The sequence below is a fragment of the Panthera tigris genome, chromosome D4, assembly GCF_018350195.1.
Source record: "Panthera tigris isolate Pti1 chromosome D4, P.tigris_Pti1_mat1.1, whole genome shotgun sequence".
Lineage (NCBI taxonomy): Eukaryota > Metazoa > Chordata > Mammalia > Carnivora > Felidae > Panthera > Panthera tigris.
This window is the reverse complement of record NC_056672.1, coordinates 85,773,580-85,796,925: the sequence shown is the minus strand read 5'-3', so window position 1 is coordinate 85,796,925 and position 23,346 is coordinate 85,773,580. Positions and strand designations below refer to the sequence as shown.

General features: G+C 57.4%; 2 protein-coding genes and 2 long non-coding RNA genes across 6 annotated transcripts; 3 read left to right on the top strand and 1 right to left on the bottom strand.

Annotated features, from left to right (window-relative positions):
* The first annotated feature begins 1,576 nt into the window (after nucleotides 1-1,576).
* Nucleotides 1,577-9,075, top strand: PIP5KL1 (phosphatidylinositol-4-phosphate 5-kinase like 1). Its single transcript, XM_042964423.1, has 10 exons — nucleotides 1,577-1,606; nucleotides 2,420-2,623; nucleotides 3,723-3,773; nucleotides 3,980-4,134; nucleotides 4,406-4,530; nucleotides 5,023-5,057; nucleotides 5,148-5,203; nucleotides 6,190-6,302; nucleotides 6,610-6,763; nucleotides 8,801-9,075. The coding sequence occupies exons 1-10, from the start codon at nucleotides 1,577-1,579 to the stop codon at nucleotides 9,066-9,068; spliced, it is 1,191 nt and encodes a 396-aa protein (XP_042820357.1). The 3' UTR covers nucleotides 9,069-9,075.
* LOC122233085 lies at nucleotides 9,014-10,158 on the bottom strand. Its single transcript, XR_006210542.1, has 3 exons — nucleotides 10,108-10,158; nucleotides 9,622-9,792; nucleotides 9,014-9,294 (listed from the first exon to the last, which is right to left on the bottom strand). It is a non-coding gene; the product is annotated as an uncharacterized LOC122233085 (long non-coding RNA).
* On the top strand, nucleotides 9,320-10,102 carry LOC122233086. The gene is made up of 2 exons (XR_006210543.1): nucleotides 9,320-9,581; nucleotides 9,911-10,102. It is a non-coding gene; the product is annotated as an uncharacterized LOC122233086 (long non-coding RNA).
* Nucleotides 10,159-10,277: 119 nt separating the features above from the next.
* On the top strand, nucleotides 10,278-22,514 carry ST6GALNAC4 (ST6 N-acetylgalactosaminide alpha-2,6-sialyltransferase 4). Of its 3 annotated transcripts, none has more exons than XM_042964808.1 (9): nucleotides 10,278-10,381; nucleotides 11,885-12,042; nucleotides 13,030-13,203; nucleotides 13,642-13,728; nucleotides 15,236-15,421; nucleotides 18,713-19,125; nucleotides 20,867-20,974; nucleotides 21,590-21,742; nucleotides 21,832-22,514. In XM_042964808.1, the coding sequence occupies exons 4-9, from the start codon at nucleotides 13,717-13,719 to the stop codon at nucleotides 22,019-22,021; spliced, it is 1,062 nt and encodes a 353-aa protein (XP_042820742.1). In that variant the 5' UTR covers nucleotides 10,278-10,381; nucleotides 11,885-12,042; nucleotides 13,030-13,203; nucleotides 13,642-13,716; the 3' UTR covers nucleotides 22,022-22,514. The 3 variants fall into 3 exon arrangements, with proteins under 3 accessions (XP_042820742.1, XP_042820744.1, XP_042820743.1); XM_042964809.1 differs by having other exon boundaries at nucleotides 10,296-10,374; XM_042964810.1 differs by lacking the exon at nucleotides 21,590-21,742 and having other exon boundaries at nucleotides 10,281-10,381.
* The last annotated feature ends 832 nt before the right edge of the window (nucleotides 22,515-23,346 follow it).

Below are 23,346 nucleotides of genomic sequence, written 5' to 3'. Positions count from 1 at the left end.
GGATGTCGTAGTGGCACCTCAGATGAAGCCTGTCATGATCTGAGCTCTCAGACGCCCCCTCAGCAATCTGGACCTCCCCTCATGCCTCGCCCCCTTCCGTGACTGGCATCATCCTGTGACCCTAACCCCAGCCAGAAGCCTGGCAGACATCACTGCCCTTCCTTCTCCAAGCCCCCATCCGCATGACCTCAAATCTTGGCAATTCTCCCCTTCTCTCCCTCCCCCACCCCAGTCACCTTCCTGATGCAAAGACACCATCCTCTACCCTAAGTCACCAAAAGATTCCTCACTCCCGCCCCCCGCCCACCCACTCTGGCTCCCTCCAATGTGACTATGCATGACAACCATAGCCTTTCTAGAACATCTGAGCGTCTTTCTCATACACATTTAGAATGCTTGTCTGGGTTCTTCACTCCCCTCCCTAAGATGGCCTAAGAGAGCCTGCATGGTCGCTTGTTCGATTCCTTCTCATTCCAGCTTACCCTGGCTGGGATTCACTGAGCCCTTTGCACATCCTACTCACATTGGTTCAACACATAATTGTGAAACACTGGTTTGTGCCAGGCACCAAGCCAAGAAACGGACCCAGCCTGGTTCCTGCCCTCCTGGTGGTCCCATTCTGGGGATGGTGAGGGGGAGATATAAGAAATAAATGAACAAGACAATTTCCTACAGTGTTGAGTGTGATGAAGAACATTAAAACTAGGTGATGTGAAAAGCATGAGAGCTGGGGACACTTTGAGTCAGTCAAGGTCACAAGAAAGAATAGGGCAAATGAGAGCCTAGGGGAAAGGATTTCAAGCAATGGGAACAGCACCTGCAAAAGCCCCAGGTGTGGAAGAATTTTATTCCTAAGCACCAGCGGTTGGGGGGGGGGGGGCGTGTGGCTGTGTGGTGGGTGTAGGGAGAGTGGTTTGAGATGGGCCTGGGGCCATGGCCGGGGCGAGGGGTGTGGATTTTGTTCCAGTGCAGGGGGAAGCCACTGGAGGTTTTAAGCATGAGAGTGACATCATCCGATTTATGCTTTTAAAAGATCACGCTGGCAGCTGTGTTCCTCCCTCTCACCACTGAATCCCCAGGGCCTAGCACTAGTCCTGGCCCAAAGGGAGTGTTCAAAATATGCCCTGAATGAATGCGTGCCCCGGACTTCCTGTGTGACCTGGAGATACTCACTTCTCTCTCCGGACCTTAGTTTTCTCACCCGAGAGGCAGTCGGTGGGGATTTCACGCCAGAGTGAGCGGGTCGGAGTGGATTTAGGTTTCCCGCCTCCCTATGCGGCCCCAAGACCCGAATCCCCCACTTCAGGAAACAAACTAAGGTGGGGGGGGGGGGATCTTCCCTCCTGGCGACCTGAAGCAATGCGCGGCGGCCCCGCCCGGGCCTGGACCGCGGTCTGAAGGATGCTGCAGCCCCGGGGGCGGGACCCGCAGGCGATCGCCGGCGCCTCCCGTGCGGATTGGGTGCAGCGGTGACCGGCGCCGCGCTATTGGTCGGTCCAGAAGCAGGGGCGGGGACCCGCTCCCGCAGCGCGGCGGCGGGGACACGGCCAGAGCCCGGGAAGCTGCTGCGGGGGTGATGGCCGCGCCGAGCCCGGGGCCCCGCGAGGTAGGTGCGGACCCAAAAGAGGACAGGAGAGGAAAGGGTTGGGGGTCAGGGTCCAGGCCTCCCCTCCCAGGGTAGCGCGGACACAGACCCCCCCAATCCAAGCCCCGGAGGGGTCCTGCCCTGGGCGGGGACCAGGACACGCCCCACAGGGGGCCGCAGGTATGCAGGGGAAGTCTGGCGGTTATCCCCAGAGAACTTCCTCAGTTTTCTCATCGCGAAAATGGAGGTGATTATAAAAGCTCCTCCTTCATAGGGCTGTCAGGAAGTCAGACTCTCAGCCAGTGCTGGGCACATGGTGGGTGCCCACTACTAATGGGCCAGCTGCTGCGAGCTCAGCTTCATGCTGACCCTCCGCTCGGCCTGGAGGAACTTCAGTCGAATAGATGCCCCCGTCCCTGGCGTCACAGCTCCCACTATCAAGGGTTCCTGGGCATGGAGCTCAAACTGCCACGAAGGAGTTATTATAGTTCTCATTTTACAGAGGAGAAAACGAGATGCAGAAAGGTTAGGTGACTTACCTAAGATCACACAGCTGGTGAGAGACAGGTTTGTCTGCGGAAAGCATTCTCTACCTACTGATAATAATAACCATCGTTCTATTCTGGGTGCTGACTGCATGCCAGGCACTGGGCAGCCCATCACAACACCCAGTGAGGTGGGTACCAGCATTCTCCCTATTTTGCAACGGAGGAAACGGAGGCAGAGAGTGATAACAGGAGGGCTCACGAGTACTAGAGGTGGGACGCAAACCCAGGTCTTTCCCCTCTGGAATGCTTCTGTGTGCTCACTGCTTCTTGTGTTTCCTGCTGCCAGGTCCTGGCCCCCTCCCCAGAGGCTGGATGCAGACCAGCCACCTCGACCTCTGGCCGCCGTGGCCTCCTCTGGCGTCTACGAGACAAGCAGGCTCGCCTTGGCCTGTTTGAGATCGGCCCGGGGCATGAGCTGCACCAGCTGACATGTATGATGCAGGCAGGGCTGTGGGCTGCCACTCAGGTCTCCATGGACCACCCACCCACAGTGAGTGGCTGATCTGTGCCATGCACCTCAACAGTACCAAGGGCAAGACTGCGCCGATGGCCTGTCTTGTTAATACTGCAGGACTGGGGATGAGAGGGCTATGAGAGGAGGAAATCGGGGGCTTGGGGTGCAGGGAGGGACATGCTGGGGTGGGGGCTGAGGCCAGGAAGCCACACAGCCCAGTGTGTGTTGGGGAGGCAAAGGCCCCCTTAAACCCAGGTGGTTGGTGTGTGATCTAGTTGGGCCTCTTCTTCTTTGGCCCTCAGAGTCCCCATCTGTATAATGGGTAGGGGGAACTGTATTCCTTGGTCTCTGAGGCCCTCCTAGCTCTGCTAGGGTGCGTGGCTGAGAAAGGACCCCACCCCCACCCTGCCAGCCTGGCCCATCCTCCCCGGAGCTCAGGCTGGGGCCAGGCTGGCTCAGCAGAAAGGGTCGCCCAGCTGCAAGCTCAGCAGCTGGACGGAGCCCGAGCAAGCACGTGTGTTGTTTGTGTGTGTGCACACATGTGCACAGTGTGACCACAGCCCATAGGCCAAGTCCTGGCACATGGACCTAGAGGTCCAGGAAGAGTGTCGGAGCCCGACAAGAGGTCCTCTAACTCTCTTCACCTGCTGCCAATCTAACATGGCTCCCCAGTACTCCGCATGGCCTCAGGACCTTGCTGGCTCAAGTCCAAGAGCCAGCTGTCCAGCTGCATCCATACTCCATCCTTCCTTTACCTACTGCAACCACTTGGGCCCTCTTGCTCTTCCCGGTGGCCACCAGTGCTGTTCCCCCTGCTGTGAGCACCAGGCACGTCCTCTCCACCACCTTTCAGATTTCAGCTTAGAGGTCACCTCCCCCAGGAAGCCTTCCCTGATCCTGCCTCTCTCACACTGAGTCAGGCAGGTCCCTTGGCTTTAAGGCCATCCCCTTTCACTGGGATGGCCTCCGGCTTCACTTGGCCAACACGTGCATCTGGGTGAATGGACCAGGCTCTGAGTTCTGGTGCTCGTTGGCTGGAGCAATCAGCCTGTGGAAAGAGGGTGAGGCCAGAGGCAGGGCTCTTGGAGATCCTGGGGCTGAGACTTGCCCTGAACCCCTCCACCCCTCCCTGTAGGGACCACCCACCGAGGAGGATTTCTCTGAGGTCCTGACCCAGGTTCATGAGGTAGGAAGCCCAAGACTGCTGCATGGGAGGGGCGTGTACTGGTGTTCCTTCTCTGTCCTCGGTCTCCCCCTTCGTGCGGTGGGAGTGCTGACTTGCCTCAGGGCCTTGTGGGAAGGATGTGATTACCCTGACCCTCCCACGCTAGGGCCAACTGCACACACCTGGCCCCCGTGGACACTCTTGGGCCTGCTTTTCCTCCCCTGCAGGGCTTCGAGCTGGGCACCCTGGCCGGCCCGGCCTTCGCCTGGCTACGCCACTCCCTAGGCCTGGCTGAGGGAGACTATCAGGCGGCATTAGGCCCAGGTGGCCCCTACCTGCAGTTCCTCAGCACCTCCAAGAGCAAGGCCAGCTTCTTCCTGTCGTGAGCTGGCAGCAGGGGTGGGGAAGGGGTGGGAGTGTTGTTCTTGGGTGAAGTGGGGGGAGGCGGAGAAGAGAAACAGGATGGCAAGGTCGGGGAGGGCCAGGGCCAGGTAGAGATCAGACGGAGGAGGAGAGGGAGGACGGGAGGTGACAAGGGTGGAGGTGGGGAGACCTCCAACCTGGGCCTGGGGAGACAGATACACATTCGGGCAGAGGGCCTGATGGGGGCCGCTCCAGCCCTGCCTGACCAGTGACCTCTCCCTCCACCCCAGCCACGATCAACGCTTCTTCCTGAAGACCCAGCGCCGCCGGGAGGTGCGGGCGCTGCTCGCCCACCTGCCCCGCTACGTGCAGCACCTGCAGCGGCACCCGCACTCGCTGCTTGCGCGGTTGCTGGGTACGACCGGCCAGGAACCAGGGACTGCGGGGCTGGGGGAGGGAAGAGAGAGCAGAGGAGGAGGGTAGGGAGTGTGGCGGTTCCCAGGATGGGGGGTGTAGGGGATCTGAGCCCGAGCGGGGAGGAGGGAACCGATCCGCCGGCCGCGGATAGTTCCGTGGGGAGCGTGTCCTAGATGTTCCTGTAGGGAAAAGGTGGTGTTTGGATGGGCGGGGCCTAAAGGGGGCGGTGTCGATTGACAGTCCCTTGTGGGGAGGGTATGTGGGTGGAGTCACGCCTGAGGACCGCGCACCTCTGGGGCTGCCTAGAGCCGGGCCCAGTCGGGACCTCTACCCAAGCCGAGGAAGAGGTCTGGGGGCGCGGCCTGGAGGGGCGGGCTCGGGAGGCGGTGGACCTCGAGAAGGAGGCGAGGCCTGACGCCGGGCCTAGGGCGGGATGGGCCCAGGGGTGTCGAGTTTGGGGCCCCTCACCTGGCGCCCTCTCCCCTTCCAGGAGTGCACAGTCTGCGGGTGGCTCGGGGAAAGAAGGTGGGTGAGGCCGAGGCGAGGGGGCCGGGTCAGAGGGGGCGGCTGGAGGGTGAGATCCTGTCCTCCCTCACTCCCTACCCCCGTCCCCAGAAATTCTTCATCATCATGCAGAGCGTCTTCTATCCCGCCGGCCGCATCTCTGAGAGGTGAGTCGCCTCACAGGGCCCCGGCCCCACGCGGGACGTGCCACCTGCAGCACCCATCTCCCCCCTAGATAGATGCGAAACTGGGCCCCAGGGAGGAGAAGGGGCATCCCCAAGGTCTCCTAATGGATCAGAGACAGTGCTAGGCACGGCCAGCGTCTCTTGGGCACTCGAGTCTTCGCATTCATTGCCTTCTTTATTCCCAGAACGGTTCTGAGGGGCAGGTGTGGTTATCATGCCCATTTTATAGATGAGAAGCTGAGGACAAGGAGGGCCAGCTACTCTGCGAGGAACAGGGATTCGAACCCAGCCTCTTATTGCACATGCCCTCTGTGCCTCCTAACCCCGACTCTGCCTGCAGGGTCTCCATTAGTGCTCCCCTGGGGCCACGGCCTTCCTTCAAGCCCTCCTGGTGCTGCTGTCTAGGGTTGGATGCCTGTGTCTGGAACACCTCCAGGGATGACAGGGTGCTGAGAGGCAGGCACAAGCAGGGGTAAAGCCTGAACTGGGCTTCCAAGGGCCTGAGTTCAAATTCCTGCTCTGCCTTCTTTTTTTTTTCTTAGTTTATTTATTTATTAATTTTAAAAAAATATTTTATTTATTTTTGAGAGAGAAAGAGTGAGAGCGGGGAGGGGCAGAGAGAGAGGGAGACACAGAACCTGAAGCAGGCTTCAGGCTCCAGTGTGATGCGGAGCTTGAACCCCCAAGCCTCGAGATCATGACCTGCGCTGAAGTCAGATGTTTAACCGACTGAGCCACCCAGGTGCCCCACCCCCACCCCCGCTCTATTCTTTACTTACGGTGTGGGCAAGCCAAAGAAAACTCTGGGCCTTTTTCTTCATCTGTGACACGGGGACAATAATGGAATGGGGTTGTGCTGAGGATTTGAACGTCCACCCGGTGGAAGCTCTTGTTTCTTGGTTCCCTGTGTGTGTCAGTCTGTGTCAACCTGAATTCCGTCATCCCCTTTCTGTCATACCCCCTCACAGGTATGATATAAAGGGCTGTGAGGTGAGCCGATGGGTGGAGCCAGCCCCTGAGGGTAGCCCTCTTGTCCTCGTGCTGAAGGACCTCAACTTTCAAGGCAAGACCATCGACCTGGGTGAGCCATGGGGACAGTCAGTGGCTGCTCTTTCTCCATTCTGGGTGAAGTTAGAAGGGTGTCCCTGGCACTGCCCTCTGCCTGAGTCATTAAGAGCCCGGGGTCTAGAGTCAGGCAGAGCAGGGTTCAAATCCCAGCTCCACGACTTACCAACTAGGTGACCAGGGCCAAATTACAGATGAGTTTCCTCATCTGTGACGTGGGACAGTAATGACACCTGCCCTCTTGGGGCAGATGCGTGTGGAGCCCTCAGCACCTTGCCTGGCACACGGTGAGCACTCAAGGGGGGGCACTGATGCTCTGGCAGGGCCCCAGCGGAGCTGGCTCCTCCACCAGATGGAACTGGACACCGCCTTCCTCCGGGAGCTCAACGTGCTGGATTACAGCCTTCTGATGGCCTTCCAGCGCCTCCACGAGGATGAGAGGGGCCCGGGCAGCAGCCTCCTCTTCCGCACGGCCAGGTGGGCCCCCCTACAGGGCAAGGGCAAGAATGAGGCGACGGGAGCCTGAGAGCGATGGGTGGTGGGGTGGGAAGACGGTACAGACAGAGGCTCAGAGACCGGAAAGTGCAGCGTTTGTGTGGCCACGTGTGCGTGTGTCCACGTGTAGGGTGAAGGGCTGGAGAAGCCTGGCTGGCAGGGTGGGGGGGACACATGCGGAGAGCAGCCGAGGACAGAACAGGGGAGATCCAGCTGGACAAGGACTTCGGTGCTGATTTAAAGAATCCGCCCACTTTCCTGAAGGGGTGTGGAGCCATGGAAGACTTCAGAACAGTTTTCAGAACAGTATTTAATTTTTACTTTAGAAGGAGCCCTTGCCCTTTAACCCCGTAATTCCACTTCTAGGACCCTGGGGTCATCACCATGGGCACCATCACCACGGTGTTCCCCTGCCTTGTAGTAGCAACTGTTCTTTGCATGCTGGCCACGAGCCTCATTAAGGTGGGCTCCTTCCCATTTTAGAGATGTGATAAGTGAGGTTCAGAGACGGGAAGTGAGGTTGTAGAATGACTTCTGAGGATTCATGTTAGTTCTTGGTTGGTTACTTTGATTTCAATCCTCCAAGGCCCACCTTTGTGACCGAACAGGATTAAGTAGGGGTTAAGGAAGGCACATTAAGGAAAGAAGCCCAACCATCTGGTGGGTGGAAAAGAAAAGTGAAAGATGATGTCCTCTCATCTGGCCTCCGAACCCACCCTTTGGAGGAAGACCTTGGGATGGGTGAGGCTTGGGCAGAACCCAGATTAACAGCTCCCCACAGTCCTGTGGCTGGCCTGACCACATCCTGACCAGAGGGTGAAATTCCTGCCATGGGGCGCAGACGGGCCCCCAGCCAAGTCTGCGCATCCAAACTAGGTCAGCTTCTGCCTTGCCCTCTGCCCCCATCTGGGGCTTAGATTACAGCTGTCATTCAGCCGGTAAACCCTAGTTTGCATATAGTGGTTGTTGTCATATTGAAATTTGCTAGCTGGTAAATTGCCATGTTCCAGCCCCACCCCTACCAGTTCCCAGCCCCCCATTCAGAGAAAGACCCCTCCCCGCCCCCTCCCAGCACCGCACGGCACCGCAATGCAAAGGACACCAGCGGTTTGCCCAGTCTCCCACACCACTGGGTTCTGATTGGTCGATGCCTGGGCAGGGCCTGTCTTTCATTGGCTTATTTCCCTCCGCGACACTTCCCCAACTTCCCTCCACCTCCAAGAGGACGAAATAGGGAATTGAACCTGCTTTGGGCTGTGACTGGGACCCAGCCAAAGGCATCTTCGGATTTGGAATACATTTGGAAGGCATCCCATCCCCCAACACACACATCATCTATAAACCGGAATTGGACTTTGTTCACAAGGTTTCTTTCAGCTCTGCCACCCCGAAACCTCCAGAGATGGACGACCCCAAACAGAAGTTTGGGAAATACCCCAACACCAGACTTGCCCAAAGTGACCCGGCGAATAAAATGCAGAGCCAGGGTCTGCGTGACCCAAATGCTCTAGACAACAGAAATGTAACGCGAATCACACATGTGGTTTTAAATTGTCTAGCAGCCTCTTTAGAGAAGTAAAAAGAAACAGGTAAAACTAATTGTAAGAATATATTTGTTACTCAATACACCCCAAATTTTATCGTTTCATCATCTAATCAATATAAACATTTATGAGGTATTTTTCATTCTTTTTCTCATACTGTCTTGGAAATTCAGTCTGTATTTTACTCTTAGAGCGTATCTCAGTTGGGACTGGCCGCAGTTTAATGCTCAATGGCCACGTATGGCTAGTGGCTACGTATTGGACAGTGCAACTCTAGGCCATCATCCACACTTTACTCGGCCTCCCAGTTCATCTGACGTCATAGGCCTGGCACACAGGAGTTGTGGGAATGAGCGGAGGAAGCGCAGGGTCAGCGCAGAATCACCGCGGGCGCGCCGGGGCTAGGCTTGCGGGAACCCTTTGGCTGGGGCCCCCCTGGAGGAGGCAGTAGCCTCACCCACCTGTCGGCCGCCAGGTCTGTGCGAGGGGTACAGAGCCCGGAGGAGCCGGGATCCCAGAACCGCCGGCTGCTGCCCGACTCCCCCAACGCCTTACACATCCTGGACGGGCCGGAGCAACGCTATTTCCTGGGCCTCGTGGATCTCGCTACGGTCTACGGGCTCCGCAAGCGGCTGGAGCATTTATGGAAGACGCTGCGCTACCCAGGTCGGACCTTCTCCACCGTCAGCCCCGCTCGCTACGCCCGTCGCCTCTGCCAGTGGGTGGAGGCTCATACCGAGTGACCCGCGCCCGTCGCTCTCTCGCATCTGGACAATGGGCACACGCCGGGAACCAGGGTTCCAGTCTGGCCCCGGCGGCGGGTCGGCCTCCCTTCACCTGCTGTTCCTCCTTTTGGCCTCCAGAGGGCAGCATCCCCTAACTAATACCATGACAACACAGCCTCATTTGGTGGTGGTGATGACTGGTTCGGCGTTGTGCCAGGGACTCCCCAACATTAGCTCGATTAATCTTCAAAAAAAAAAAAAAAAAAAAAAACTGCTATTATTCTCTTTTTACAGACCATGAATTGGAGGCTCAGGGGGTGAAGGTACTGAGCAAGATCATTCAGCAATAAATGCTGGAACCAGGACTCGACTATGCCTTTTGGACTCAGGAGCCTGTATTCTTACCCACCAGCTCCCTTAGCCCTGTCTTCATGCTCTGGGGAATGGTGTAGGCTGAAGGCTCCAGCCAAGCCCCTTTGTCGTCCAGATGGGGAAACTGAGGCCCAGAGACTTTAATGGGCTTACCCATGGGTAAGTGGAAAGGCCAGCCCAAGATCCCAGGTCTCCTTACCTCCTGTCCACTGGCCTTTTGGGGTGGTTCCTGTGGCTCCTGCTTCTCTAGGGATGCAGGCAGGAGAAGGGGAGGTTTTGGGGGCAGGCTGCATCTCTGGAAGACACTATGTTAGGACCCACCATTGATCTTGAGTAAGTTCTTCCTTCCTCTGGAAGTCGCTCTTCTCATCTGCGAAAGGGGGACAGGGGTTGGTGGTCAGACCAAGGGCCTGGCCGCACAGACAATACCAGCAGCAAAGAAGCACAGTGCGTGCACAGCCCCTGATCATCCCTTCTCCTTCCTCCAGGAACCTCCAGCCTGGCCTCTGACCCTGGCCCAATCCAACCACGCCCAAGTGGGCCTCTCCTCTAGAGCTGCTCTGGGGCCTGGCTGTGTGACCAGGGCAAGGTGCTAAACCTCTCTGTGCTTCAGTGGTCGAATCCGTAAAATGGAAAGGATGAAAGTGGACTTCGTTAACTCATTAAATATTTATTGAGCACCTACTATGTGGCAGGCCCTCTACTGGGTGGTGGGGACCTGGGGAGCAAGATCCACAGATTCCACAGATTCCACAGTTCTCTCCCTCACAGAACTCACAGTCTAGGGAGAGATTGTGACAAAAGCAGCCCAGTGTGACAGAGCCTCATGAGGGAGCATGGGGCCATGGTGCTGAGGGAAGGGGCCTCCACCTAACAACTTGACTCTAACGTTTTAACTGAGACCAGAAGAGTCCGATGCAGCCCTGGGAGTCAGGCCAAGGTCATGGCAAAGGTCTGGGGTGAGAGAGAGCGCCTGACACTTAAGAGAGAGAAACATCTCACTGTGGGAGGGACAGTGTGTTGGTGGTGGGATTTTGTGGGCCAAGAGCTGACCCCTCAAGACTGGAGCTTGAGCTTGGGAAAGCCCTTCAGCCGATACCAAACATTGCCATTCCACTAGCCTTTAGAGGAAATGAAGAAAAATGGTGGGGAGGGAAGGGAGAGGGAAGGGAAGTTGAATGCCACCGCCCTGGAGTGTGGGCTTCTGGAATGCGTGTACAATTGTCCTCACCCCTAGTTGTCTGGGTGACCTTGGGTGACATTCAACCTCTCTGAACTGGCACAAGCCACAGAGAATTTCTTGTTTGGGCTCAGCAGGAAGTTGAGACATGGAGGCCTTAAGGTCATCACTCAGGAGGTGGGTGGGTTGAGGAAACTGTGGCCGTGGGGCAGCACAGAAGGTTTGGCCCTACATTTCCCCAGGGTCTGGGTCTGACAGGACTGGAGCCTGAGAGTCCTGCACTCAGATGAGCATGACTCAGCCCCTCACCTAGCTGGGGTCTCTCACAATGGGCTGAGCCAGAGCCTGAGGCTGGAGAGGGACATGACTTATCGGAGATCTCACAGGGCCCAGGACTCCTGGTTGTCCTAAATTGCTCATTCAACAGACATGATCTAGCACATCGTGCTGGATGATTACTATGAAAAAGACCAATCAAGGTGAAACTTAGAGGGATGGGCATGCAGTGTCACATAGAGTAGTTGGCCAGGGCCTTTCTGAAGAGGTGACATGACAGTTGAGCTGAATGGCCGGAAGGAGCTGGCCAGAAGGAGCTGGCTATGTGAATAGAGCAGTCCAGGTAGAGGATACAGCAAGTGCAAAGGTCCTGAGGTAGGAATGAGCTCAGTGTGATTGGGGGTCAGAAGGGTGACCAGGGTGAGCAGATGGTGATTAAGAAGAAAGCAGGAGTTCAGACTGTACAGGGCCTGGTAGGTCAGGATAAAGAGTGGACTTTTGCAAAAACCAAACTGAAGAGCGTTATCTGAGCCTGCAGGACTTCCCGGTGTCAGTTCTACTGTGGATTTATGACTCTCATCTGCTCTGGGAGCCCAGGACATTTGGGCACATCCTTGTTTCCATGTGGCCAGGAGGGTGTTGCCTCTTTAGAGAAAGAATCCTCCTCACATCAGGTCACCAGCCATTGTGGGTAATGAATGGATCTGTGGGGAATTCCTCACAACTGTCCCCTTAGGGTTGAGTCTATGAGGAAGAGAAACGGGAAGGATGAAGACTGGGGGTCAGGGGCAGAAGGACTCAGGCTTTGTGTGCCTGGCCTTGTGTGAATGAGACCACAGAGAGAGTTTGAACTTGGGCCACCACCCTTGAACTATGCCCAGGCTAGGGTGCAGGGACAAAGTAGGCCCATGCTCAAAGGAGGCCCAGGGACAGGGCTTGACTCAGCATGCCCTCCCCGCAATAGGACGGGGAGAGTCATGGCCGACTTGGTTTTGCACCTGAGCAGGTGGCCTTGGGAAGTTGCTGATTTGGGTGTGGATCAGAACGTGGATACCTTGGCATCGTGCCCACGTCAGAGCCTTTGAGAAAAAGGTGAATGGAGTTTGAAATGGGGTCTGAGAAGGAACCTCGCCTGGATCTCAGGGGAAGGCCCCACAGAAGGAGGTGGGTGTGGTGGAGGTGGTAAGACCTCCATAGGTAAGACCTTTATGCTGGCCCATAAAGCATTATATAAAAAAAAAAAAAAAAAATGCTTCAGATGGAAAATGTGCCCTCTCCTTCACCACAGGCCCACTATTCCCTATTGCCCCATATCTGCTCTTTCGACCCTTTGTGGCTCCTGACCGTGCTAGAGTTTGAAATCCCCAAGGGACCCCATTTGGGCCTTCAAATGGGACACATTGCAGCCTCTGTGGGGGTGCAACACTGAGTTGGTTGGGGTCTGGAGGACACTTTGGGAGGGGGTGTTTGGGAGGTGAAAATAGGTGGCCACTGCGTGGCAGTGAGACTGCCCGGGGTTCGAATCCTAACAGTGTCACAGCTGCCCTGCACTGTATCACTGGCACGTAGGTGCTGTTATTATCCCCACTTCATAGAGGAGAAAAACTGAGGCTCAGGTGTAGGTCACACCACCAGACACAGTCCAGCTAGGGTCGACAGAGAAAATAGAAGACGACCCGTTACACCGGAATGTCAGATTTTTAATACAATTATACACTGTTTATCTGAAATTCCAATATAACTGAGTGTCCTGTATTTTACTAGCTAAATCTGGCAACCCTACCCGCCTGAAACCCAGGGCTGCTTGACCCCAAGACCCTGCTTAATTTTCCTACCCACCCCCCAATTTCAGAAATGGAGAAACCCAAGTCCGGAAGGCTAGGCAGCCACGGAGGCGCCCTGGTTCCCACCCCCGCTCAGCCTTTTCTCTCGGATCCCCGGCAGGAGCTTGGGAGAAACGTGGTTGGGCAGAAAAGGGGAGATGCGGAGGCTCCGACTCCGCCCACGGCCTGCAGGCCCCGCCCCCATCCCGGAGGCCCCGCCGCCAGCCACGCACTTCCCTCCCCAGCCGCGCAGGCGGTGCTCGTAGGTCCCGCCTCCCTCCTCCCGGGCTCCGCCCCCAGCGCGCCTGTCTCCTCCCCGTCCTCCTAGACCCCGCCCCCGCTGCCGGCGGCGCACGTTCGGTTTCCAGTCTCCAGAAGCCGCGGCCGCGGTGCCGCCTCCGCCCCGGGGCTCAGGCTTCCAGCCCGGCCCGCCCGGTTTGCGGGCCATGGAGCTCCGAGCAGTGGATCGAGAACAGCCGGAGCGCCCCAGCCTACCCGTCTGGTTAGCTCCCGGCCGGGGGAAGGGGCGGTGGAATCTGGGAGAGGGGTGGAAATCTCTCGTCCTATCCCGCCTCAGGCCTCTCCGTTTCTCCCGCCCGTAGGGAGGTAGGAAGGATGGGGAGGCAGTCGGGGCTCCAGGCTGCTGGTTCTAACTGACCCAGACTCGATGGGTGACCTTGAGCCGAGGGCTCCCCCTCCCTGCCTCTCTTTCTCCATCTGCACAATGGGGATTGGGTTGGTGTGAGGTTTCCCGAAGGTCACCTGATACCAGCTCTTTTAGGATGCGGACAGCGCTGTCCGGTGTTTGGGGACTTTAAGGCGTTTGACTCCCGAAAGCCATTTGCCTTGACCCTGGCCCCATACCCTTCCCTGCCTCAGTTTCCCTGGGCAGGTTCCTCAGGGGCCTGGGACCTAGCTCTGAGTTTCTGGATCTTGGCAGGTGCCTGGCTGCCACCCCTTCCCAGCCTGAGCCCTGGAGACGGCAGCCCCCAGGCTGCTGAGCAGCGGCAACAGCATGAAGGCTCCGGTAAGTGGTGGAAGGAGGAAGGCTCTTGGGGAACTTCCGGCACAGCAGCCTCATAGCCTCTCCCACCCCAGCACTGACTCACTTTTGACCCACTGCTCCTGAGCTGGGAAGGGGAGACTGGCCTCACAGCCCTGCCTGATCTGGCAGGCTGTGTGGCTTCAGACAAGTGGTGTTCCCTCTCTGGTCTCAGTGCCCTGTGCGTCTCCCCTGTACTGAGGAGATAACAGTACTACCTCTGTGGGTATCCCCTAGGTCACCCAGGTGAGGCACCCACCTGGGAGGGGGATATGGTGCGAAAGTTCAGTTTAGCTGCTCTCAACTTTATTTAGGAGCCGCTGGTTGTGAGAGAGGACCCTGGATGCTGTGGGGAGTCCACCACCACCGCCTGAATCCGGGTCTCTGGGCCCCTTGTGGGCAGGGGACCAGATGCCCGGCAGAGCCTGAGGCCTCAGGGGCTGAACCCCCTCCCCCGCACAGCTGGCCACAGACAGATTTATTTTTAGAAGCTGATGTGGCTTGTGGGCAGAGAAGGGTGGGCCTCCGGCAGGATATGCCCTGGGAGGGGGGCGGGGGCGGGGAGCTGCATTTGCCACCTCTGATTTTCAGAGTATCAGCCAGCTGCTGGGTGGGTTCTGCCGGCCAGCTGAGGGACCTCTGCCTTGGGTGGGCTGGGAGAATATTAGAGCCCAAAGAGACACAGATGGTGACCAGGGTGGCCCAGCACATGATGGCAGCTGCAGGTCGTGCCCCCCTGTCAGGGGGCTCCTCGTTGAAAGGCTTGGTGGGGGCACTCCCTAAGAGGCCCAGCGGGCCTCCGGAGGGCGTCCTGCTTCACGTGGCCTTTGGCGCATGTTTTCTGGAGGTGGGAGCCTCTGAACCAGCAGCTGTTAATTACTGAAACCATTTCGTGAGTGACACTTCCCTTTCTGCCATCCTCCTTACTCACCTGGGCTGCTGATCCAGATCCGGCACCAGGTCAGCTGGGGGGAGGGGACAGAGGATGGGCACCCTGGTGGCCTCAGTCCAAGGTCTGCAGGAGGAGGGGTTGCCCTCCTGAGGGGCCACTCTTGCGTCTTCTTGTGCACATTATAGTCTACACAGCACTGTTCCCGCTGGCCTCACGGTAAGCTCACAGGTGCTACGGGCCCTGAGTTTTTAGAAGAGGAAGCAGGTCCAGAGGGGTGGAGAGTTGCACCCAGGGCTACAGAGTGCACCTAGGCTTCTGGTTAAGAGTATGGGCTCTGCAGCCTGGATTGAAGGGCCCATCCTATTTCCATGCTGTGCGGCCTCGGGTTTTCATCCCGGATCCCTTATCTAGAACATGGGAAGAATAAAAGGGCTTGTCTCCGGGGCCTGAGCAGCCCAGAGGAAGCCCTGGTTAACTCTGGGCTCTGCTGATGTTCTGGGAGCTACTGAGCTGGGGCTGGAGCATGGCACCCCAGCATAAGCTTCTAGGAGCCCCAGGGACACCCCCCGCACATACCCCATGACTGTTTGTCTCCCCCAGGGTCGGCTCCTGCTTGTCATCCTGTGCTCCTCGGGCTTCTCGGCTGCCTACATCCTGCTGTGCTGCTGGGCCTGCCTGTCCTTCTGCCTGGCCCCCTGCCTGGACCCCCACCCGTCCACCAACTCCAGGCCCACTGTGCCAGGGCCCCTGCACTTCAGCGGATATAGCAGCGTGCCAGATGGGAAGGTGAGCTGGCCGGACAACATGTCGAGACAGGCCGGCCAGGGTGCCCCCTACTCTCTGGGCATAAGTGAGAACCAGGCGCGTGCCAGGCCAGCCTGGACCCCAGGCTTGGCCCCTCTGCTCACCAGCTGTGTGACATTGAGCAGTCACTACACCTCTGTGAGTCCCAAGTTCTAAGAGGAAGTGGATTTATTTTTTTTTTATTTTGTCATTTTTTTTTTTTTTCCAGAGAGAGAGAGAGTGAGCACGAGCAGGGGGGAGGGACAGAGGATGAGGGAGAAAGAATCTTAAGCAGGTTCCACACTCAGCGTGGACCTGGGATCATGACCTGAGCCAAAATCGAGAGTCGGATCCTCAACCAAATAAGCCACCCAGGCGCTCTAGAAGTGTTTTTGCTTTTGTTTTTTAATTGAATAAATATTGTCTGGCTGCTCTCAGCTGGGTGCTGGAGGTAAACTAGGTGAGTCAGCCAGGGTGGCTGGCCACCTGGAGCTCCCAGTCTGGTGGGGGAGACAGACACCTTCACATCGTGGTGATCTGTGTATCATTCTGTGTATGTATTTAAAAAAAAATTTTTTTTAATGTTTGTTTTTGAGAGAGAGACAGAGACAGAGTATGAGCAGGAGAGGGGCAGAGAGGGAGGGAGACACAGAATCCGAAACAGGCTCCAGGCTCCGAGCTGTCAGCACAGAGCCTGACGCGGGGCTCGAACCCACGAACTGTGAGATCGTGACGCTTAAGCGCCTGAGCCACCCAGGTGCTCCTGTCTTTAGATGTAACTATGTTTGCACATAATCCATTCATTCGGCAAGTGTGTATTTGGTGCCTTGGATGCGCCCTGTCTTGTGCTGATGATCGCTGCTGGGGATGGAGATGATAGAGAAAAGTCATGTCAGCCCCACACCTTTCGTCCTCTCGTGGACGCTGGAGCTCAGGGGTGATGAGGCAGCTTTGGCCCCTGCCCCGTGACGCCCCCCTCCCCATGCTTGCTCTGTCAGGTGCAGATTGGAGTACGTTATACCCCTCACCCTGATTTCAGTGGCCACCCCCCCGTAGTAGCTTTCTCAAAGGCATCCCATACTGACACCCAGCACAGAAAGCTCCCGGCTCTGAGTCTGATGGCTCTCTGAGCACAAAGGTCAGAGGGAGGCATGTTCAGGGACCCTGGCTCGGAGGAGACGTATTTTGGGCCTTCGTTTCTCTGAGTCTTGGTTGCCTCCTCATCGGTAAGTTTTACCGATGAATCAAGAATCTTGTAGTTTCTACCTCTGTAGAGTTGCTCTGCTGATCTAACTGGGTGATCCGTGGCCAGTGTTCACAACAGGTGCCATGTAAATATTTGATCAAGATGTAAAACCACTGGGGGTTTGGCCACATGGGACAAGAGGTGGGGTGGGCCGGGTAGATGCTGTCCCATCTTCCGTGGTGGTGGCCAGTGTTTATTTCAGACTCGAGCTCATGCGGATATGGGCTCAAGGTGGCCAGATCCTCTGGGTTTCTTAAGAGAAGCCGGAAATCCAGGTTTTGGATATCCGGAAAAAGATCTGATTGCAGTTAAATAGTTTAAAGCCCTTGCGTGGGACAAGCTGAATATCTCCTGGGGCTAGCAGTGACCTCAGATCTGAATAGACCATAGTGGGCAGGATAGGCTCAAACTGTGGGCAGAATAAAGGAATCGTGCTGTCTTTTGGAGGCATGGAAAATGGTCCTGTGAGTCCCTAAATCAACATTAGGTCTGATATAAAATATCTCAGAGAGGAATACAGGACCATCGTAAACCCGTGTCCTCTCGGGAGGGCATGGAGACGTGGGGTGGGGAGCAAGTCTTTTTCTGGGATCCCTGACCGCCAGTGAACGTTTATAGACATCTTGGCTCAGCTTCAGCTTCTCGGGGGATAATGAGATGGTTGGGCCCTCACTGTCCTCTGGGTCTGGGCTAATCATTCCCCAGGCAGTTTTATTTTATTTTAATTACTATTTAAAAAAACTGTTTTAATGTTTATTTATTTTTGAGGGAGACCGAGCATGAGTGGGGGAGGGGCAGAGAGAGAGAGGGAGAATCCGAAGCAGGCTCTGAGCTCCGAGCTGTCAGCACAGAGCCTGACGTGGGGCTCGAACTCACGGACCCTGAGATCATGACCTGAGCCGAAGTCAGACACTCAACTGACTGAGCCACCCAGGCGCCCCTAATTATTATGTTTTTATGAGAGAGAGAGAGAGAGAGCATGCACGTGAGTGGGGGAGAGGGGCAGGGAGAGAGAGGCAGAATCTCAAGCAGACCCCACGCTCAGTGCAAAGCCCCACTCGGGGGCCCGATCCCACAACCCTGGAATCAGGACCTGAGCCGAAATCAGGAGTCAGAGGCTCAACCGACTGAGCCACCCAGGCGCCTCTCCAGGCATTTTTAATTGAGTCCTCCCACAACCTGGTCAAGTAAATGCTATTTTCATTCCCATTTGACAGATGAGGAAACTGAGGCTCAGAGAGACAGAGGAAGTGGCAGAACCAGGATTCAGGCTCCGAGCCAGACGTTCTCAATGTTGTGAAACCCTAAAGACTAAAGACCCTTCTTTTACTTACAAACCAGGCACAACATGAGTGGGGCTCAGGCAGAGGAGGGAGTGGCCTAAGAGTCATTGTGAAGAGCCGAGGTTCATGTTTACTTAACAAGCACGTGTATGACCCCCAGTACCAGTGTGTGCTAAGTACCGCTTCAAGTGCTTTATAAACGTTTGCTCACGTAACCGTAATAAAGAACCCATGATGGGGCGCCTGGGTGGCTCAGTCGGTTGGGTGTCCGACTTCAGCTCAGGTCACGATCTTGCGGTCCGTGAGTTCGAGCCCTGCGTCAGGCTCTGGGCTGATGGCTCAGAGCCTGGAGCCTGCTTCCGATTCTGTGTCTCCCTCTCTCTCTGCCCCTCCCCCGTTCATGCTCCGTCTTTCTCTGTCTCAAAAATAAATAAACGTTAAAAAAATTAAAAAAAAAAACAAACAAACCATGATGGAGGGCGTATTAGGGCCTCAGCAATAGGGAAAAGGGACATGAAGGTGGCCGATGAGGAAGCATGGGGCTCTGAACACAGAGTCTCAGCCCTGCCACTTGCTATCCATGTGACCGTGGGAAAGTCACTCCCCCGGCCCAGCCTCAATTTCCCTACCTGCAAAATGGGTTGACGCCGTACTTGCAGCTGATAGAGGGGCCATGTGGAGGCGGTGGCTGTTACTGGGTGGAGGGACGGGGATGTGGGAGCCGTGTGCTCATGCCTTTCTCTTCCTCTCTGCCTCTCCCTGCAGCCGCTGGTCCGAGAACCATGCCGTAGCTGTGCCGTGGTGTCCAGCTCCGGCCAGATGCTGGGCTCGGGCCTGGGCGCGGAGATCGACAGTGCCGAGTGCGTGCTGCGCATGAACCAGGCACCCACCGTGGGCTTTGAGGCGGACGTGGGCCGGCGCAGCACCCTACGCGTGGTCTCGCACACGAGTGTGCCCCTGCTGCTGCGCAACTACTCCCACTACTTCCAGCACGCCCGTGACACGCTCTACGTGGTGTGGGGCCAGGGCAGGCACATGGACCGGGCGCTGGGCGGCCGTACCTACCGCACACTGCTACAGCTCACGAAGATGTACCCGGGCCTGCAGGTTTATACCTTCACGGAGCGCATGATGGCCTACTGCGACCAGGTCTTCCAGGATGAGACGGGCAAGAACCGGTGAGCCTGGGGCCGGCCTGCGGGGGGTCTCCCTGCTGGCTGGGGACCTGCCTTCTCAAGCCGCTTCTTGTCCATCACGGGTCTGCTCCACCGGGCGCTGGGGTTCAGCAGGGAGGGAGGCAGACGTGCTCCTGCCTCTGATGGGGGACAGAATCAGAGAGACTGTCGTTCGTTGAGTTAGCACATAGATCAAAAAGCCCCTACGGCGGCCGGCCTTACGAGCACAGGATAGGGGAGCACTGCCGCGGGGAGCGGTGTCGGGAGCTCTGGCCTCGGGAGGGGATACTCCCTGAGATCTGAATTGGCCTCTGAAGTCCCTGCCAGATAACCGAAGTAACGGCGACAGTAGTAACGGCCCTCTTCCTGCACCAGGCACTGCCTTAAGCCCTCTGCGTTGAGGATCTCCTTTCATCTCACACTCAGACTCCTCCCAGCCTCCTCCTCCACACGCTGGCTCCTCCCACCCCCACCACAGCTCTGGAAATCCGGCCGCCAGCCTCCAGTTTCCCAGCCAGAAACCTGGGCTTTGTACCCGCCTCCTTTCATTCCATCACCTGCGGCATATGGTGGGCTCTTGGCTCTCCTGTGCCCACAGGTGCCACCTGGACCCAAGCCACCATTACGCCCCAGCCTCCGCTGTGCTTGTAGCGGCCCCTTGCTGCCGCCACTCTTGCCCCCTTGCAGTCTGAGCGCCAACCGCCTGCAACCTGATGGAGGCTTCCCTTCACGCGGAGAATGAAGTCCAGGCTCTCGTCCCTCCCCTCCCCTGGCCTGTAAGCCTCCTACGAGGCCCGCCTCCGTGATCTCATCATCTCCCTTCTCTCAACCTGCCCGTCCTCTGGGCCTCCTCACATCTCCACACTGGCTCTCACCTGCAGGGCTCATACATGTTTTCCCTCCGTCTAGAATGTTCTCCTCTCACGCCTCCCTGTGACTGACTCCTTCTTGCTATTCAGGTCTGGATGGGATGTCACCTCATCAGAGAAGCCCTCCATGACCACCCCGTCTGAAGGTGCCCTTCCCTGCCTGACATTCTTTGTCCCCTTCTTGTCTCAGCATTCCTGGCCCTCCCTTGAGAATGTTAGCACTGGCCGTGGCAGGTTCCTGGCCACCCAGTTTGAAAGAGTGAGCCACCCCATAACCCTTCTGTCAAGGTGGATGTGAGTAGCCCTCGTCTGGGAGCATTGAGAGAGTTGAGCCCTGGGCTGCCCACACAGTCCCTCGCTCCCAGTTGGGTGTGGGGACCAGGGGAGGTGCTGAGCTGACGGTGTTCCCTCCCCATAACTACCTATATAATTCTCCCCATTCCACAGATGGGTCAGCGAGGCTCAGAGAGGTTTGTGAGCAAAGCTGATACCCTAGGGCAGATGTAGGGTTTGAATTGAAGACCAACTTGAATTCAGACAGGGGTCTTCCCCACTCTCACCCGCTGTGCCCGGTGGCCTCACACGATCGTCTGGGGGTTTGCTCAAGCCCCGTGTGGGTGGTGAGGGGCTGAACGAGCCTGGGTTGGCGTCCAGCTGCACCTCTTTCCTGCTGCTGATCTCGGGCTGGCTCTGTCCCCTCCCCAGCCTTCCCCAGGGCCCCCTCTGTAGGGGTCAAGGTGAGGGCCCTTGGCTGGGAGGGTGACCAGCGCTGTGCCTGGAGACAGCTGAGGCTGGGCCTGTCGCACAGCCCCTTCCTTGCTCAGACCCGCGTTGGGGAGGGACGCGGCTGCCCTGACTGTGCCCCTTCCCGCCAGGAGACAGTCCGGCTCCTTCCTCAGCACCGGCTGGTTCACCATGATCCTCGCCCTGGAGCTGTGCGAGGAGATCGTGGTCTACGGAATGGTCAGCGACAGCTACTGCAGGTCAGGCCAGACGGGTCCTGGGCGAGAGGAAAGGCCGGGGCGGGGAGGACCGTGGGCCCCCTGTCCTGGCCTCACCCTGGGGGAGCTTGGGGCAGGGGGTGCGTGGGCTCCCCCGTGGGCAGCTGAGGCTCAGACACCCCTGGGGCCCAGGGCCTCCCTTTCCTCATATGTAAAAGAGAGAGCGATCACACCTTCTCCAGAAGGTTGTAGAAACGTTTAGAGAGAGAATAATCTACCGAGGTGCTCAGAAGGGCATCATCAGGCACCAGCTGCGTCGAAGCTGTTGCTGTTGATATCACAATAGTTCAGTATTATTGTAAGGAACATGTGCACAAGGGACAGGACGGGCCCCGGGTCTTTGTCTTCTGTTCTCTTGGAGCTTGCTTGGTGAGCACGTGGGCCAGATGACAGCCCATGTGCGCCCTCTGCCATGGCCCCGGGCCAGATGGCCAGTGTGCACGGTGCTGATGAGCGGGTGGGGGTGCAGCCGCGGGGACTGGCGGGACGCTCACCGGAAGCCCAGGACCCGCAAGGCACTTTGCAATCTTACGTCTTTTTGACCCGTGGTCTCAGGTGACCGTCTGCGTTTTACAGACGGGTTATTTATGCTCACAGAGTACGTCTCCAGCCCAGAAGCGGCCAGCTTGCAAGAGCCAGAGCCAGGGTCAAACCCTGGCCCGTGGGATCCGTGGGCTGCCCTGCGCCTCCCCTGTCTGTCCTGACCTTCCCCGGGACCAGGCATGGGGGTGCTCCGGCGGGGAGTCCCTGGTGAGGGGCTGGTCGTGGTAGGTGGCAGGGTGTGGCGGGAGGCAGGCGAGCTTAGGTGCCCCACGCCTGTCCCTCTTCCCCACCTGCAGGGAGGAGAGCCACCCCTCGGTGCCTTACCACTACTTTGAGAAGGGCCGGCTGGACGAATGTCAGATGTACCTGGCCCACGAGCGGGCGCCCCGCAGCGCCCACCGCTTCATCACTGAGAAGGCCGTGTTCTCCCGCTGGGCCAAGAAGAGGCCCATTGTGTTTGCCCACCCATCGTGGAGGACCCAGTAGCCCCATCGCCTAGCCAGCCACAAGGCCCTCACCGGGCCTCTGTTCCACACTCCACCAGAAACATTTAATTTATGGATCCTGTCTCCTGCCACATGCCTAGTGGACCTAAGGTCCCTTCTGCCCTACCCTGGGGACACTTGGAGCCATCTTAGGCCTCCTGACTTGAGGGGGAGAAGAGGAGGACTGTGGTGACCTTTGCAGCCCTTCCCTGCACCCCACTTTCTGAGTAATCCAAATCTTCATTTTGGGGTTCACCCCCGCTCTGGGTCTGTCCAGTGGCCTTTGCCCCCGGGGCTGATGGCCCCTCAACTCACCAGCATTGTGATCTTCGATCTTTCAACAGCCCTGGTCCTTCTTCAGTGTCCCCCCTCCACCTGCCTTTGGTGCCACATTTCCCAGGCTGGAGCTTGGGGTTCGTTGGGCGAAGGGGCCTTTGAACTGTGACTGCCAGGGCCACCTCTGGAGTGTACGGGTAAACATGTGTTTTCTGGAAGCCTGTCTGAAGTGTGGTCATGTGTCTGGGGGTGGGGATTGGGGCTCCTCTCCCTGCCACAATCCCATAACCTGTTGACTCGAGGGCAGGCTGGGTCCTTGGGCCCCTCCCCGGGCCCACAGCCGGCTAGACTTCTGGCATTTAACCTGCCCACGTGTTTCTTCCCCAGGAGCCTACCTGCTTCCCCGCCAAGTCAGGAAGCCTCTTCCTCACCAGGCCGGGAAGTCTGGCTCCCTGGCTGCACTTGGCACGGGGAATGCCCCACCTCAGCAGCTTCCAGGGTACCCCTTGTCCTGTACCAGTGGGAGGAGAGTCCAGAGCTTGGGAGGAAATGACTCAGGGTGGGAAGGAAATTGCCCCACCCCGTGTCACCTCCCTGCTCCGTGGGTTAAATTCCAAGGATCTTGCCAGTTAAATCCCCTGTTAACTCTGAAGTTGGTCACACCGCAAGAAAGGCAAGCAGAGCTTCAGTTTCCTCACCCGTAGGGTGGGAAAAACAGACTCACCAGTAAACAGCAAGGGCCAGTGAACAAGGGTCTGTGGCCACCTTGGGGAGCGGGACAGAGTTAGCACCTTTGACAGATAAGGAGAAGCCACTTGGCTGAGCCAGGAGAGCAAGGAGTCTGAGTGCCTGGGCCCTGCACCAGAGGGCTGGGGAGAGCCTGTGAAAGTACTTAACTACCCCTCCCTCCCTTTTTCCTTTCCCTTCCTTCCTTCCTTCCTTCCTTCCTTCCTCCGCTCCCTTTCTCCTTGCCTCCTTCCTTAATCTGGAGACCAGGAAACTAACGAAAAACCAGGACCCCAGGACCTCAGGCTGTCAGTTGCAATGGAG